The following is a 16,953-nucleotide window of genomic DNA, read 5'->3' as shown; positions in this document are numbered from 1 at the left end:
TAAAGTAACGTCTTAACTGCTTTTAAATGGAAAAGCTGTCACATTAAAGCAGACGTAAAGTGTTTTAAGAGGTTGTACCTCAAAGGCACTGTGTTGAAGCTGCTTGGCCGATTCATTTCGGCTAAATGAAATCCCCCACTCGGGTTTTTACGTGTAAAATACGAGATCACACTAATGTCACGGGGAGAGTTGAATGCCCGTGTGTTGTGAGTCCTGCACGGCGTCATTAAATGTTGATGTTTTATTAATTTTTCACACTGTGGCACATACTTGTGGGTGTGTTATGAAAAGGAAAACAGTCCAGACTCCAGAGCAGCGGCGTATTCTTTCTGGTTTGGGGTTGAAAATGTCACTTGGGGTGATTTTTACATGACACGCTAGTTTACCGCCTGAGAACATACGTGTTCGATAAGGGGGGAACAGCAGCCGGATTGGCCGCAGATGAGGCGACCGCTCCTGGACATTAATGGGAGACACTGCGGTCTTTGCGCTCCGCTCTTCCACACTGTTCTTCATGAGGACGGGGACAAACGGTGAAACACGAGCCCCGCTCCGCTGCGTGTATTTGTTATATCGGCAGTGAGGGGAGTTTTTCTCGGGTTCAGGGAGTGTTGTGGCTGATCGCAGGCCTGGTATTGACCACCGATAGAGAACTTTTCTCAGACCCAAAGTTGTCAGGCAGCGCATCTTGGGCGCATGCGCATCTCTCTTCTATCCTGCTCTAAATAAGAGTTAAAACAGAAACGAGGTGAGTTCACATATTTTTATACAATGCGACACCTAAATTACGTTTATTTCTGTTAACAGTGGCAAAAATAGAAAAACCCTCCCTTGTTTTGTTCAGTGAGGGCAGTTCTCATTATTTCCACTCTGATTTAAAGCGACGAGAATAAATCGTTTTTTCAAGTTTCTATAGAAGAAATTAATCAAGCAACAATGTTGAAGCTCCCAACAGGAGCGCCGTGTTGTTGTGAGTGTGTGCGCTGTTGTGTCAAATATTGGTGTGTGGCAAAATGCATTTTCCTATTGTTATTAACCGGGAAACTTATTTATTACAGATTGTCCTTAGCTGGCTGCATCCAGTCACAATGCTACGGCTAACCGTGTAGCTATCCTCCGTTCAGCTGGACGGAGTGGAGCTAGCTGACTGTTAGCATCATGTCAGCCGTTGCTAGCAAGCTGGGCTGACATTCCGTGACAAGGGGAAAGTGAAGAAAACAGCCAGAGTGAAGGAAAACACCAAGTCAGGAAATTACACAGCACGCATTTGCCTTTGTTCGACGCGTAGCCGCCCCGAATGAATTGTTTTAATTGGTAACTTGAGTAATTTACATAGTTTAAACGTGTTGGTGGCCTCTTCCTATGCTCCGCCATTTTGTATAAGACGAATGCTAATCATGGGCGCTCTTACATACACTTTATTTATGGCCAGAATAAAACTGAGCTATGGAGAGCAAAGTCAAACTTAATTGAGCTCCATTAGCTCGGTCTGTTGTTTACTTTTCACATGGTTATGGCCGCCGTACAGACAGAAAATAATACCTTATTCCAATGTTGATCATGCGTCAACGTTAAAACGTTATATGGTAATATTAGACGCATTAAATCGCATTTAAGTTTGGCCAGTCAGTGTGGAAAATAATGTTTTCCTAAAAATAGATAAATAAATAAAGCTCTCAGTTGTTCATGACCAGACAAACAGACGATTTTAAGAGATACTGTTAAAACAAGGAAAAGATGAACTTGTGGGGTTAACTTTAAGTTGAGACATCTTTCCTCACGTTTGTCAGTGATGTTAGTGAAGGTTCGCCCTAATTGAGCCATTTGTGCACGCATTTTGCTGCTTGTTGGCCAGCAAAACAATATTATTATTGACTGTTTTGTCTGAAATCGAAGTGCATGGTGTATCCTGCAAGTCGGCGCACAGTCGCCATCTGGCGGTGATGCTGCGCAATGCTGTTTACAAGTGCAGGTAGAAACTCAGGAGCAGCACGTCGCAGGTACTGAGATAATCACACAGCGGATAAAGAAAAATAGTCAAAAAAATAAAGCAGTGACACCATTTTGCTGAATGCTGTGGACTAGTCCTATTTTGTATTGTTTTATATATTATTTATTTTTATACATTTGCAGTGATTTGGGGTCAGTGTGTGACAGTGTTTCTAATTGACAGTTGTTTTTGCAGGTTGTGGGATACTTGAGGAGTGGCAATGACTGACACTCCACCCAGTGATGGCCCTTCCCAGGGAGGAGAGTTTGACATGATGGGTGCTCTTGACTGGAAGGATGGTATTGCCACGCTGCCAGGCAGTGACATCAAGGTATGAGTGGCATTTGTTTACATTCCTCTCCAAGATCCCCAGCTGTAAATGGTTGTATATAGTCACTGATTTCAGTCAGGTAGTGTCAGGAAAGCTGCCTTTTTCAAGCTGTTAAATAGCAAGAGTTTGGCCACCTTGAAAAGCAAAAGAAAACTGCATAAGAATACCTGTATATCTGTGTCTTTCAGTTCCGCATGACAGAGTTTGGGATCCTTGAGATCGTCACAGATATAGAAGTTAAAGGGCAGGTAGCAGAGCCTAAAAGTGAGACCATAGACCCCGCTCCGTCTCACACGCCCACCCCTCCTCCAGAGGGCCAGTCACAGACTGGGACAGTCAAAGCTCCAGTCAATCAGAATCGACCAGGATCATCTCAAGCTAAAGGTATGACAGCACATGTTAGATCATTGTTTTATGTGTTTTGGTTAGTGAACAACCCCAGGTTCAGTTTATGTCTTCTCCGTCTTCTAGCTCCTGGTCCTGTGCTTCTGTCTTTAGAGGAGGGCCCCAGTGTGGAGGATGGTCCCAGTGTTGAAGTTGGCTCTAGTGCCAACATAGGCCCACATGGGGAGCTGTCAAGGTGCCGCGCCTGTGGTGGCCCTGTTTCCCGGAATGTCCTCTTTCAGGGAAAATTCTGCAGCTCCATTTGTGCACAGCCCTCAAGTGGCAGGTAAACTAATGCACCTTGTATTCCCAAAAATCTGAATCTCAGGGCCACCCCTTTGAAATCTTGGAGTTACATAATTTATTTTTTCAATGTCCATGTGATTATTATAATGTTACGTTATGTGATCTTTGCTCTTAGACATAATGTTATAATACATTAAATATGTAAAACAGAAATTTGAAGGTATTTATTTGGCTGGTAATAGTGTGGAAAATGATAAACTTAACTTTAGCAACATACAGTTATGCTTATAAACTTTTAAATGTCCCCTGAAACTGTTTTGTGCTCTGCCTCTATTGCCTCAGTTGACCCTCAGATTATTTAGTTATTCTGTTTTGTTACAGGCCAAATCAATTTCTTGGCTTTTTTCCCCCAAGATCATCTCCAGGGGAAGCACGAGAGAGTCAGACAGCAGAAGGTGAGAGGCTCGGTAAACGTGTGCGCAAAAAGAGAAAGATCTACATGGATTCTGGTGATGAGGAGGAAGACAACCAAGAGGAACCAGAGGTAAGGAGGATATTTTTTAATTAAGCCACAAGTGTTAAGGAATTATCTTGAGAAATCCCCTGTTTTATTTTTCACCTTAAACTTGAGAAAAACTGTAAAATAAAAGTGATGGAAAAGGTTTTGTGGTTTGACTATTGACACTTCTTTAATTTTAACTTTTTGTAGGAAAAGGCCAAGACTACCAAAGGCAGGAGAGGTGCCAAAATCGCAAAACTGGGTACGTTAGTCTGCATCCTAAGTGGACGATAGGATGGGAAAAGTGACTTTCTTGTCTGTGTGTCTGCATCCTATAAAACAAATCTCCACATTACCCAAAGCATTGAATGGTGTTTCATACATTATAAAATATTTCATTTTTAATTTAAGTTACAAAGACTGATCGTGTATCAGCAAGTGTTTTTGCATGAATGAAAACTAATATTATTTATTTCACATTTAAACTGATGGTTTATCTGTTTTTAAGTTTGAGGGTAGTCAAGAAGGGCGGAGGTTTCTCATGTATTTGTTTAGGATTGGTGTATAATTAATATACTATATTAACAGTTCTTAATTAATTAAAACATTGAATTCACTTTTATTTATTTTTTTATTTATTTGATGAGCTTTCATGGAATCTCTTTTGCCCTACTGCTCCCATCCATAGTGACTGGCCCTTCCTCTAAGAAGCGGGCGTGGAGCTGGCCTGCTTACCTGGAAGAGGAGAGGGCCATTGCTGCTCCTGTTAAACTATTCAAAGAGGTATTAATCTCCATACCCATCGTCTAATTTAATGTTGTCTACTGTTCACCTGGTATCTGATGAATTGAATTAAGCTGTGACACGCATTTGTCTTGCAGCATCAGTCGTTTCCTCAGAGCAGGAATGGTTTTAAGGTGGGGATGAAGTTGGAGGGACTGGATCCGTCTCACCCCTCGCTTTTCTGTGTTCTCACTGTTGCAGAGGTACGACTGCTAATGGCTGATTATTGTTGTAACCTAGCAAAATTAGGAATATCAGTCTTCAGTAGTTTGGAATACATGCCTGGTGTCTTTCTGCCTCTCAGATCCAAGGATACAGGGTAAGGCTTCACTTTGATGGTTACCCGGAATGCTATGACTTTTGGGCCAACGCTGACTCGTGGGATCTGAAACCAGCTGGCTGGTGCGAGAAGAATGGACACAAGTTATTGTTGCCTAAAGGTAGCAACACAAATGCACAGTAGATTCATGGTTTTGAATGCACAAATCGCCGTATATGCAGCAGCCTTCATGACAGACTTTGCCCTTGCAGGTTGTAAGGATGGAGAGTTCAACTGGAACATGTATGTGAAGAACTGTCGAGGTCAACTGGCTCCAAAACACTTTTTCAAGAGTCTAAACACAGTGAGCTTTAACCACACAACCGCCCACTTTGAAGCCATCAGATGGTTATTTTAATTTGGGGATTTTATCCCATGATGCGTGTGCACAGACGTAATGTGTGATTGATATCGGTTTGTCTTTTCTTCAGTCTGTCACTCCATCTGGATTCAGAGCAGGAATGAAGCTGGAGGCAGTTGACAGGAAGAATCCCTCACTGATCTGTGTAGCCACCATCGCTGCTGTTGTTGACAACCGTCTGCTCATTCATTTTGACAACTGGGATGATACTTATGATTACTGGTGAGAGCCTGGCTCAGAATTGAATTATTCGCGAGTCCACATGTAGACCCGCTGTAGCGTGAAACAAAGTGAGCGCATTGGCAGTGAAACGTCTCCCTGTCCTCCTGAATGATGCATATGTAGTGTTCAATGAAAATGTGATTCAGAGTTTGAAAATGGAGCATTTCTGGAAAGGTCGGACAGATGCACATTATGTATGTGTGTTCACCTGGCTGGTGGTGGTGTGTGTTCAGGTGTGACCCCAGCAGTCCATACATCCATCCTGTGGGTTTCTGTGAAGAGACTGAGCTTACTTTGACCACTCCAGCTGGTAAGACACAGACCAAGACACATGTGGGTCAGTATCAACTACTTCCGTATTCTGTAAGGCCAAACTAACATAGAATCTAGCAAATGCTAATTATTAATTAATGATAAAGCTGATTTTTTTTTTATGTAAATGTATTTTGGATATGCTTCATGGTAATCAGTCAGAATAACAACTCTTTAAAAGTAAAATATTCAAGGCAATTTCATTGTACAGTATGCTAATGGTAAATGCATGCTGCTTTTACTTCCTGACAATGATTTTCTCTACTTATAATACCAAAATATTCTGTGCATTAACGTGTCAACTGTATTAAGTGACTGAATCCAGAGTGTCTTTGTATCACTGTCTTAGAATATAAGCAACCCAAGAGTTTCTCATGGGAGAAGTACCTGGAAGAAACAGGAACACAGGCTGCTCCTGCTCGGGCTTTCAAACCGGTACAGTTAACACAGGCACTCACAAGTTTAATTGCACTGTATGAACTACAGGAGCCTGGATGGAGTGGTGGTTTTATAATGCTCTGTGTTTGCAGCGACCTCCACATGGCTTTCAGATTGGTATGAAAGTGGAAGCTGTTGATAGGAGGAATCCCATGCTTGTCCGTGTCGCATGTATAGCAGCTACAGAGGATCACAGACTGAAGGTGAGACCTGGCTCCTTATTCTGATGTTTGACTTTAGCCTCACCGCCAGAAAAAAAACATGTATTTCCAGTTTTTATTCAGATTGGCTTTAGACTTAATCTGTTTTCAACCACATCTAGAGGTGGTTTGAATTCAGATTTCTACATAAGTGTCTCAATCTGAACACATTGCATTTCCAGTTGTCTTGTACACAACGTGTAGCGTTGTCAAGCCCGTAGCTGGCCATGACTACAAAATAGAAGATTGATGCAATTGATGCTAGAAAAGGGTCCACCATTTTTCCTGTATCCATGTTTGAAAACTACATCACAAAAGTGCACACACCCAAGTTGTTTCTAAAGCAACCCATGCAGATAGGTTGGTTATGTCTGGACACACACATTTCATTAAATCCCTTGCGATTATCATTGTGGACAGTCTATGTCAAAAGATCTAATTCCAGTCTGAACATAGCTATTAACTTTGTGCTCAACTTATGTCTCATATGCTATATTTTATCCTTTTCTCTTCTAGATCCATTTTGATGGCTGGAATCCAGAATATGACTTCTGGGTGGAGACAGACTGTCCTGACCTGCACCCTGTAGGGTGGTGTCAGAAAACTGGACATCCACTACAGTATCCTAACGGTGAGACAAACATGAGCTCTCCCTGTCTCTCCTGCTCTGCCTGATGTCTAACAAGGTCGGCAGAGGTTTCTTATTTATTCCTTAGGAACAGGATCCAAAATAATTATTTCAACTGCTGGATTTCATGGTGGTAAAGAATTGTATCTGTAATTGATGTGTTTTTTTCTTGGCATATTTTTGTTTCAGGGTCCAGTGATATAGTGCCACCCCCAGGGCAAGGATGTCCTACCCCAGGATGCAACGGGGTTGGCCACATCAGAGGACCTCGCTATGGCACCCACTATACGTTAGTAGCATTTTTTTATGCCTTTACAGCCGTTTCTGTGTTCAGTTTCTCTTACTCTTTTATTTGACATATCTTCCTTATTACCTTTTATTAATTTGTTATTTATTCAAGGATTGTAATTGAAATGCTTCACTTCATAAAAATAGATTTAGATTGTATTATTTCAATTAGATGGTTTTTGATCATTAAAATTTCACATGTTGATATTTTACCATGGACTGTGTATGCACCAAGTGGAGGAATAGAAGACATGGATTCTGTGTTCATAATGTCATTTGTACTTGTGTGGGCTGCTGCTGCTGTCTGTGTGTGTGTGTGTGTGTGTGTGTGTGTGTGTGTGTGTGTGTGTGTGTGTGTGTGTGTGTGTGTGTGTGTGTGTGTGTGTGTGTGTGTGTGTGTGTGTGCAGTCAGGTGAGCTGTCCCTATTCTGAGATGAATCTGAACAAAGAGGGCCTGCTGCCAGACCGTCTCAGTGGGGAACGACCTCTCGCTCTCAGTGGGCCACATCAACGCGGGCGTCGTCCCGAACCGCACACAAACACTACGACTCAGATCTCCTCCGCTCCGGAGCAGCCTGAAGGAGCCGAGGAGTCCCAGAACAGGTTAGCTGCTGATCACGACACTTTGTACAGCACAAACACAATGTGAAAGCCACATTCACTCTCAGGAGGACTCCTGTCTGTGGTTTGCATGCAACTCTATTTAGTGGTTGGTCTCTGAGAGTGCGTTATCTGTGTTGCTAGGAAACCAGCGACAGTGGAAGCTGAGCGCTTGGGGCGCAACGCCCAGCCTGAGACACTAGGTGGAGCCAGTGAGCAGAGCCAAAATGGAACAAGACCTAAACGGTACCGGGTATTATGATACCATCACACACCAAACTATCCTGCTGATGTTCAGAACAGCACATGTTGCCATGCATTTATTTATTTATTTATTAGTATAAAACTATGTAAACATGAAAATAACAATGTGAACAAAAAAGGAGAAGCAGCATAGGCTGTGTTCCATAAATATGGACCAAGGACCATAGGTTTGAAGGTCATTAGCTGATTAAGATGTAAACTCACTGGTGCTCAAAGACTTGTATGTTGATGTCTTCTTCAGGACCGCTCCAGTTCCTAAATACCTGAAAATGCACTATGTAAAGGAGGAGATCAGTGACGGTAAAGGTGTGTGTGTGAGAACGTTTGCAAAATGGTATGAGATAAAACCTGTAAATCACCACCTCACCTCTGCTGACAGCTGCCGCCTCCTCCTCCTCCTCCTCTTCCCTCTCCACAGCCTCTCCAGACACCATCTCTCTCCAGCAGGCCCTCCACGAGTCTGTGTTCTCCCCCGGCATCTCTGCCTCTCCTCCCCACCGGGTGGCTCTCTGCTGGGACAAGCACTGCCAGCTGCTGCCCGAGGTCCTGGGGCTGACTGCCAAGAGAGTGGCCACTTGGAGCGCTGAGGAGGTCAGACATGTCTACTCATTCACATACACACACACACACACACACACACACACACACACACTGTCAACACATGAAAAGCAGTCATTCTCCTCCCTCACACACCAAACATAAAGGCACCTTGTTGTTCAGAGAAGCTGAATGAAGCATTAGTTCAATGTTCAGTCATCTTTTGTTTGTCAGGTTAACAACAGAGATGCAGGCCAATAATCACTCATTGATATAAACATAATGTGTTTTGTCAGTCTGTGTGTAGCTGTTTGATTCATGTTGTCTCTTTTTGTTTAACAGGTGGCCGGTTTTGTCAAAGGACTCCCTGGATGTAAAGAACATGCTGCTACATTTAAAACAGAGGTAAGAAAACATTAAACAGTTGCCGAAACCAACTACTCTTATGATTGTATCTGCAAGTATTTAAACATTTTAATTGGTTCTTATAAAGTTTTAATGGTAGCAAACAATTCCTATTAACGATGTGTACAAACCCCATTAAAATTTCATAACTAAGCTCGTAATGACGACGTGTACTGTTTAAGTTTTACACTGACAATAATTCAAGTCCAGTTCCTGTTTGAAACGTGAAGCCTAGGAAGTATGATGAAAGGATCCCACTTCATTTCTAACGTCAGTTAACAATTAAAAAGTTAAAAAGTTGAGTTAATGCTCTCTATCACTAGGTTTCAGGTCTTCTTCAATAGAACATGATGTCACGGTGTATATCTGTAAATGATGTTCCCCTTTAGGAAAATAGACAATAAAAAGCAACACATTTAAGTGGACACCAGTGTGACTGACAGCTGGTATCATCCGTTATTATGACCTCAACTCATTGGGACCAACAAGTTTGCTAAAACACAATCATCAAAAATCCACAGCGCCCACGTGTATTTTCTCACACTATGCAGATGAGCATTTGATAGTGTCCAAAAACAGAAGAGTGGATATTTAATCATTTGACAAAAACACAACTCCAAGTAACTGTACGTGTTGCCTCATAACTGCTAACTTTTTTTTTTTTTTTTTTTTTTTTTAGCAAATCGATGGCGAGGCCTTTCTGCTACTCACCCAAACAGACATTGTCAAGATCCTGTCAATCAAGTTAGGGCCCGCCCTGAAGATCTATAACTCCATCCTCATGTTGAAGAATGCAGATGAAGAATAGGACTCGACTCGTTGAGGTTTTGTCTCCTCCTCACATGTTTCCTCCGCTTCACTTTCATCAACACTCAGACATTCAAGCTTCATCTGTCAAAGATGCAGCGACGTGCGAGAAGAGGAAGCCGCCATTTGAAAAAACGTCCAAAAGTCCTCATCCTCTTTTCTCTCTTTGATGCACCTTGAGGGAAGTAATCGTGAGGATTCCACTTATATTGTGTTTGTTTACCTACCGATCCATCAAAAAAAAAACTACAGCACCTTCATGGCTTCTTAATATTGTACAGTAAACCATTTGGATTTAGTGTCTCGATTCTGTTGCATTTCTTGTTTTTATTTGAACTGTAAATGAAATGGTGCTTGGGCTTAGAGCAGATGGAACAAGAGCATTTGTGGTTTGTTGCTTTTTACTTGGCAACAAAAAAACTTTTTTTTTTAAATGCTGCAATTAACAATCATTTTAAAATGTGAAATCCAGTGGAGCAGAAGCACTATGTAGTTCAGCTATTCTCCTCTAGATGGAGATAGTGGGTCACTCCACAGACCTGAAGGCATGAGAGTTTGGTTCATCTGGAGTTGGCTGGAGCTGAAACTGAACAGGATGGTTAAAATTTAGTGTGCATGTGTGTGCACACTTGTGTGTTTGAGAAATAAGGACATAATTTCCCACCAGCCGGTATGTGTTCCTATTTTGTCTGGGGGGGGGGGGGGGGGTGACAAGCAGGGCTAAGGGCTAGTTATTAAATCTTAGAAACTTGCTGTCTTTTTTAAGGTGGAATGAAACAATGTACCAGCTCTGTTTATGTCTGTTTGCTTCTCCGGGAATGGCACATGAATGTGGACGTTAACAAACAACCTCTTGTGGTTTTGTTGATATTGACCATATTGTTTGGTTTAAATAACCCTGTCATTCACATTGTAAATCGCATATAGCTACAAAAAAGAAAGAAAGACTGTCTTTGCTTTTTACAAGGGTTTACTTGTGCTTGGTTATGCAAAGCCATGGCGTCTTTCCCCAGGGAAGGACATTGAACTGAAAAAAACCCAAAAAACTTTTTGAGGAAGGGAGACATTGTCAATGTCTTTGTGAATGAGTGCACAGTCACAGCCAGTCGAATGTGTACATCAGCTACTGTTTATATGCAAACAGCTTTTATTTATATGTTCTAATTTAAGGGGTTATGGTACGCTGCTCTGGCTGCTCTGAAGGTAGATGTGGTTGTTTGATGGAATGTGTGAATGGGTGAAAATAAATGCGATGCACACTGCTCTGCTCTCCTCGACTGAACTTAGTCTCTTTCAAAGCACAAAGACACATTTTTTAAACTGGTCTCTCTCTGACGTTGTTGGGATCTTATATGTTTTTGAGGCACGAGCATCACAACTCAAGAGTGATGCACTGCGGAATAGACAAATAGTTATCACATGATCTCAGGACTGCAATCAAGTCGTTGTTTTTTTCATATCACAGCTAAATGTCAACTACACCTTTTCCAGATGATCCTGTCGTGACGATTGATCTGTTGACATATTGCACTGAAATATTTGTTCCCTGTGGTGGTTTAAACGTGGAAAGATTACAAGTAACCTCATAACCTGCTCATTTATGTGCGTTATGAAAATGAGATCATCATTGTGAAGAAAATTATTTTTGAAATCAATAACACTGAGCTCTTGGACGTTCCAGCACATCTAAAGACCAAGATACAATTTAAAAAAAACAAAACAAAAAAACAACTTAAAGCCCTCATGTGTTATGGATGACCATTTCTCTGCCTGTGTTCTGAGTCATTTTACTTGAATAGGTTTCTGGATTTAAGCTACAAATATCTTAAAAGTATGCCCACTGTAATTCATTTATTTTTCAAAATGTAGTATTTTAGGTTTGTGGCCAGTGTTTACTGGCTCGCTGTGAGCTGCTAACATCCACATGGAAATTGAATGAACCCACCCACTAAGCAGCGTGCCGTCTGTGTGGCCCACATCTGCTCTGTGTTCAACACATTGACCAGCATTAACTGCACCTTGTACATTAGAAACAGACTAAAAAACACGATTCACACTGAGTCACATTATCTGCCAACCTGTTAAACCAAACCAAACATACTGTGGAAATAACACTGCAGCAACATTGCTATGTGGATAAACGGGTAGTAAATTAAAGGAGTAGTGTGTGGGATTTAGTTGCATCGAGGGGTGAAGAAAAGAACATCTTCCCATTTTTTTTACTCGTGACTCTTGAACTTCTGACCGTCCCCTGGAGGAGATTTTCACATTTTCAATCAGTCAAACATTTCACCAATACCACAGTGATCTTGCATCACGGGCCATTTTTCGGTGAGATTAACATGGTCTACCATCCATTTCAGAACTGTGAACAGAACATGCTTGGGGCCACGGTGTCGGTCTGTGTTTGAATCATATCTATGATGACTTTATGTAATATCTTTTTTTTCCTACCTGTAAAGCCATATTATGTTATTAGACATAAGTTTTATATTCATAAGTGCAAAGTGTTTCAAAGCACAATCTTTCTCGTTTGACAGAAAAGCTTTGGAGATGATAATTACATTTTTTTTATTTAATTGAAACTTATATTTAGAACTCTTCATGTTGTATCGACCGCTTGCGTTGTTTGATTTTTGTTCTTTTGTCATAACTTGAATTTGGATGACACTTTCTGTCGCTAATGGCCCAAGAAATCATTTTTTAGATTGTGGTCATGAGCCAGACCCAGATTCAGGATTAAATAAGGTACAGGTGTATGCACTCTGACTGTTAACATCAACATCATTATTTTCAATTATTTCCCAATTAAACAGAATAGTACAAATAACAAACCTATATGAACAGACACAACCGGAAACAATCACAACACAAACCCCTCCCACCCCATCCCCCCCTTTTTTTTTCTTAAATTATTATTACTTTTGCCTTAGGTTTTTTTTGTTGCTGCTAATTAATATTAATGTTCAACTGTTGTGTTTAAATATTAATAAAAAACATTTTTTAAATGGGAACAAATTAGATCTCCTGCATGTAATTAGGCTTACATGGCTCCATCAAGTGTGCTCCTTTAATATGTTCATTTTACCTTATTATTTCACTCACTCACACTAACATTGTATATTGTATAAGAATAACTGTTTGCACCGTGGGACTGGCCTGGACCATCCACATATTCCCACGACCCCTCCTCCACACACACACACACACACACTCTGTGGCTGCAGAGGCGCACAGCCACTGTCAGGCAGTGAGGAAACAGAGAGGCAGAGCAGCGTTGCACCACTTTCAGTGAGACTGTTATTTACTATAAAAGCTTGATTTCAGACTGAGCAGCAGCAGCAGCAGCAGTGGTGTTGTTGTCACAGACACACACACACACACAGACAAACCGTGGATGTAATGCGTCTTCATTAGGTTCAAAGACAAAAGTGTGGATTCACCAGAGGATCAAAGTGGAGGAGTGGGAGGAATCGCGCAACTCTGGCTGATTTATGTCGATCATGTTGAGGATCCAGTTTGTGCTTTGGAGTCACGTCCAAAACAAGGCAAGTACACGAAGTGATGACTGCGTTAGTGAATTGCAGTGGGGAAAAAAAACAAACCCCAAACAGCATTAAAGATTCATGCGTAAAGGCGCTTATATAAAAATCTGACTGTTGAATCACCGGCTCTCGCTCCTGGAGGAATTAAACAGTGAGTTCAGTTACTGTAGTGATAATGTTTTTATGACCGCAGTGAGGTCCTGGAAGGGTCAGTCGTTTTTATTCCCATGATAGTGAGTGAGTGAGTGCGTGAGTGAGTGCGTGAGTGGGTGAGTGAGTGGGATCAGTAATAGTTCACTCCAGAGACACGGACACAGAGACAGAGAGAGTCCCTGCACAAACACTGGTGGCGCCGCACTAGTTATTATTAAAGGACCAGTGTGTGACATGTGGCAGGGTTTATTGTCAGGAATCTAATATGCTACCACATACCACTACCTTCATAAAAAAGTGGGAACGTAGTCACCACGTTCCACGTGTGTTCCGCTTGTATGTGTCCATGACTGTGGTTCTGATCATACACAAACAAGGCTCCACATCAGTCTAGGATTCTCTAACTCACATTCCATTAACCGCGTTTTCCACAAGTAAATCAACCGAATTTGTATTTTCCTTGTATTTTTTTTAGCATTAAGTTGTATAAGCGGACTTCCTCACATAACCTCAAAAAGGTTTCACGGTCTTCTTAATTTTGTCTTAGGACCAAAACAAGAGTGTGGAAATTGGACATGATTTAACCTTGTGGTATAGTCCCGTGCACATGCCACATATCGCGTCTTACAATCGCATCGCATATCGCGGACCCTGGTATACACACGCATCAGGGTCCTGTAGTATCTCACTTCACCATTGTGTGGCGGTACAAGTCTGGACGTAAGGAATAGGACGCGTTTCTACCAAAGAAGAACTGAACGGTGCTACAGCTCCCTCGGACACGTCTGGTTCAAGCGGCTCACAGCTGAAGGGTCCGTCAGGCAGAGGAGTCGGGGTGTCAGCCTGTCCTTGGCGATTACTTCTTTAGTTGTTGAAATGGTTTTTCTGCTCTGTGAGTGGGGCTTATACTCCCCCTGCTGGTGGGGCGGAAGTTCAGTTTCAGGAATGTGGGTATAATTCAGAACCATTTAGAAACATCATGTCACACACAACATTTTTTCTTGTCTTTTTATGTTAATTCGTCGCTTGCAAGCCCTCTGACGTGATCGTACTGTTAGTGATTTATGTTGCCTCGAGGGGGAGCCTGCATCTTTCTAGTCATTCCAGGATGTCGTAATGAACAGTGATCCAATTCATGATTCTTGTTTTTCACTTTAAAATGCTTACCAGATACAAACCAAATGAAGACACTTTGGACAGATGGCTCCGCCCATTTCCATTCATGAATCTAAAACTCCATGTTGTAGGAGCCATGTCTCATTTTTATTTGTGAGATTCCCCCTCCCAACCACTAGGGGGTTGTATTTAATTTCTTAATCTGCCTGCGGCTGACACCGGTCCGAGGTCATGCTGGGTTATTTGAGGTCATCTGTCACTTTACTCAGGTGTTGGTGATTGAAAGGGGCAAACACAGTTTTTTACTGTGTTCGATTTGAAACATAAAATAAGACACTCAGGAAGAATCTGGTGGGGATTTATACCCGAGTGCACGTAAAAACAACACCTACCAGTAAACAAGTAGCGCCACAGTACAGGACTTGCCACAAATGACAATTCTTTTTGTTCAGGATAACTGTGACATAACACTATATTTCTCTCTGTGTTCAGTGTGAAGCCAGAGGATGACGACAGCCAGTCCAGTCAGCAGCCCCACCTCCTCCCACTCCACCCAGTGCTCCCCTGCCTGCCTCCCAGCATGCCACAGACAGCTGAGGAGGGGCCAGTTTCTTCACACCAAACTGCCCCTGCGCTCTGCCCCCGGCGTGTGGCTTATGCTGGGAGTGCTTGTGGTTCTGGTGGGGTTGAGCGTCGCTGTGGCGGGTTATGTGTCCGCAGCACCAAAGCCCGTGGGAGGCCGCGGCAGCACCCATGCAGAGAGGATGAAGCTGACTGGGCCGGTCGTCATGGGAGTCGGCCTGTTCATCTTCATCTGCGCTGCCACGCTACTGTACGAGAATCGCGACCGCGAAAACCTCAGACACGGGACACCTGATGACCTGGAGAACCTGAAGGTAGGATACAACTGGGAGGATTCACAGGAGCAGCCCAGCTGGGAGTGTAAAGACGGAGATCGGGGATTCTGGGCCACACCGGCCCACACACTCCCCCTATCGAACCAGAACTGGGTCTCTCCTCTTACTCCTTCTCTGCCTAGCGCCTGCATGCTCGTCAGCAGCAGACCACTGCCTTCTGGAGATGCAGGAGATAAAGAGAAGGTGGACAAAAGGGAAAAGGAGGAGGAGGTGGAGGAGGAGGAGGAGGAGGAGAGGGAGGGGAGGTCAACCCTGCTTGCCCGAGTTCTGCACCACCAGGAACCGACACCCCACCCTCCGTCCCCCTGCCTGTCCGTCTCTCACAACTCCATTTACTCAGACTCGTGCAACTCTAGTGAGCTCCACTTCAACATACGGACAGACTCTCGTCAGCCGCCTCAGCACTGACCACCCCCTGCTGGTCTGAACCTCGACTGTCTCATGAAACATGCATGAAGAGATGCAGATTGAAGTTCCATGTGTAGAAGACAAGAGCGTGCATTCCTCAATAAACAGCTTAAATGTTGTGTGCGAGGCTCTGAGTCAGTGTCTGTGAAGGTTGTTTTTTGCCCTACATCGCTCTCTGACTCAGCCACATTTGAGCGATCGAAGCGATGCTGTTTCGTGTCAGTCCTGCGTCTCGTTGTCTTTGAACTCACCATGCCCAAAAATCCTTAAAGCCACTGCTTTTCTGCCCATATTTGGACACAGGGAGGATTAGTGAAAAGTTATTTGGGTGCCATACACTCGGTCTCTCTCAACAACACACACACACAAATACAGTCTCGCATAGAGGAACATTTGTTTTTGTTCAAGAGGTTCGGTTAAGAGGATTCAGATTAGGTCTTAAATGAGTCTTTATCTAATCTCACACATACAGTAATCTGGTCTTTATCTGAGGAAACTGTTTCTGTGGATAAACAAGAGAAGCACAGAGGGGCACACTCCGCTCACTCCACACCTACAGCCACACTATAAATACCAAGTGATGCTTTGTACACATGCAAGTGTGGACTGGACATCTATGTATGTTTTAGTGTTTCTGCTCAGTTTTCTCTCCCTTTAAGATTGTGGTGAGGCAAAAATCAAGAGTTTGGACAGAGAGGAAAAGATCAGTGACTTTTTTTTTTTTTTTTTTTTTAATAAAGCAAAAAATCTGGTGAGTCTGGTATGAGTAATTCCTGACACAGCTCAACTCTCTCTCCCACCATCCTGACCTTTCATCTCCTCTGTTATCATCACTTCATTCCTACGCTTTATTCAAATCCTCCTTCTCAACCCTTGGCTTTTTGCAACCAGCACAACAGAGAAAATAAGGCGAAAACAACACACGGCAAACTGTCATCAGACGCAGTAAAGTCAGAGTGAGTGTGTTTGAACCGACTGAGAGGTACGGGTAGAGGGGGGTAGTTTGGAATCTAGGATTTTAATTATCAGCAGCATTTTCTCCTGCAGCCTCTAATTACACAGGGGATCAGTGTGAAGGTTTTTATGTGTGCTTCAGGACTGCAGAGCATTTCCTCATAGTCCGGGCCCATGCTGGGATACTGCCATCCAGATGACGACTGAGACTGAAGTGTTCAGCAATTTGCAGCCACAGATTTTACT

General features: G+C 42.8%; 2 protein-coding genes across 12 annotated transcripts; both read left to right on the top strand.

The window, feature by feature from the left end:
* The first annotated feature begins 341 nt into the window (after positions 1-341).
* On the top strand, positions 342-10,884 carry l3mbtl1b (L3MBTL histone methyl-lysine binding protein 1b). 11 transcript variants are annotated; one of them, XM_058647685.1, is made up of 23 exons: positions 347-748; positions 1,059-1,243; positions 2,186-2,321; positions 2,510-2,705; positions 2,793-2,991; positions 3,333-3,495; positions 3,661-3,712; positions 4,139-4,233; positions 4,332-4,436; positions 4,538-4,673; positions 4,765-4,856; positions 4,984-5,135; positions 5,369-5,472; positions 5,797-5,882; positions 5,978-6,088; positions 6,602-6,716; positions 6,903-7,002; positions 7,410-7,604; positions 7,746-7,847; positions 8,107-8,171; positions 8,284-8,456; positions 8,745-8,807; positions 9,487-10,884. In XM_058647685.1, exons 3-23 carry the CDS (start codon positions 2,211-2,213, stop codon positions 9,613-9,615), a joined length of 2,544 nt encoding a protein of 847 aa, XP_058503668.1. In that variant the 5' UTR covers positions 347-748; positions 1,059-1,243; positions 2,186-2,210; the 3' UTR covers positions 9,616-10,884. The 11 variants fall into 11 exon arrangements, with proteins under 11 accessions (XP_058503673.1, XP_058503670.1, XP_058503676.1 ...); XM_058647684.1 differs by having other exon boundaries at positions 1,059-1,314; XM_058647686.1 differs by lacking the exon at positions 347-748 and adding an exon at positions 956-970 and having other exon boundaries at positions 1,059-1,314.
* A 1,978-nt stretch (positions 10,885-12,862) lies between these two features.
* Positions 12,863-15,872, top strand: LOC131471552 (uncharacterized). The gene is made up of 2 exons (XM_058648159.1): positions 12,863-13,162; positions 14,921-15,872. The coding sequence occupies exon 2, from the start codon at positions 14,935-14,937 to the stop codon at positions 15,751-15,753; it is 819 nt and encodes a 272-aa protein (XP_058504142.1). The 5' UTR covers positions 12,863-13,162; positions 14,921-14,934; the 3' UTR covers positions 15,754-15,872.
* Positions 15,873-16,953: the final 1,081 nt, after the last annotated feature.

This window comes from Solea solea, chromosome 13 (genome assembly GCF_958295425.1).
Source record: "Solea solea chromosome 13, fSolSol10.1, whole genome shotgun sequence".
In the NCBI taxonomy this organism is placed as follows: Eukaryota; Metazoa; Chordata; class Actinopteri; order Pleuronectiformes; family Soleidae; genus Solea; species Solea solea.
The sequence above is the reverse complement of the archived record's forward strand: the minus strand, read 5'-3'. Positions and strand labels throughout refer to the sequence as shown.

Excerpts from the sequence above, each read along its gene's own strand:
- l3mbtl1b (XM_058647685.1), top strand. The coding sequence starts at position 2,211 with ATGACTGACACTCCACCCAGTGATGGCCCTTCCCAGGGAGGAGAGTTT. Across the intron at positions 6,717-6,902 it reads TCCACTACAGTATCCTAACG|GGTCCAGTGATATAGTGCCA; the intron begins GTGAGACAAACA and ends TTTTTGTTTCAG. Across the intron at positions 8,457-8,744 it reads CCACTTGGAGCGCTGAGGAG|GTGGCCGGTTTTGTCAAAGG; the intron begins GTCAGACATGTC and ends TTTGTTTAACAG.
- LOC131471552 (XM_058648159.1), top strand. The coding sequence starts at position 14,935 with ATGACGACAGCCAGTCCAGTCAGCAGCCCCACCTCCTCCCACTCCACC.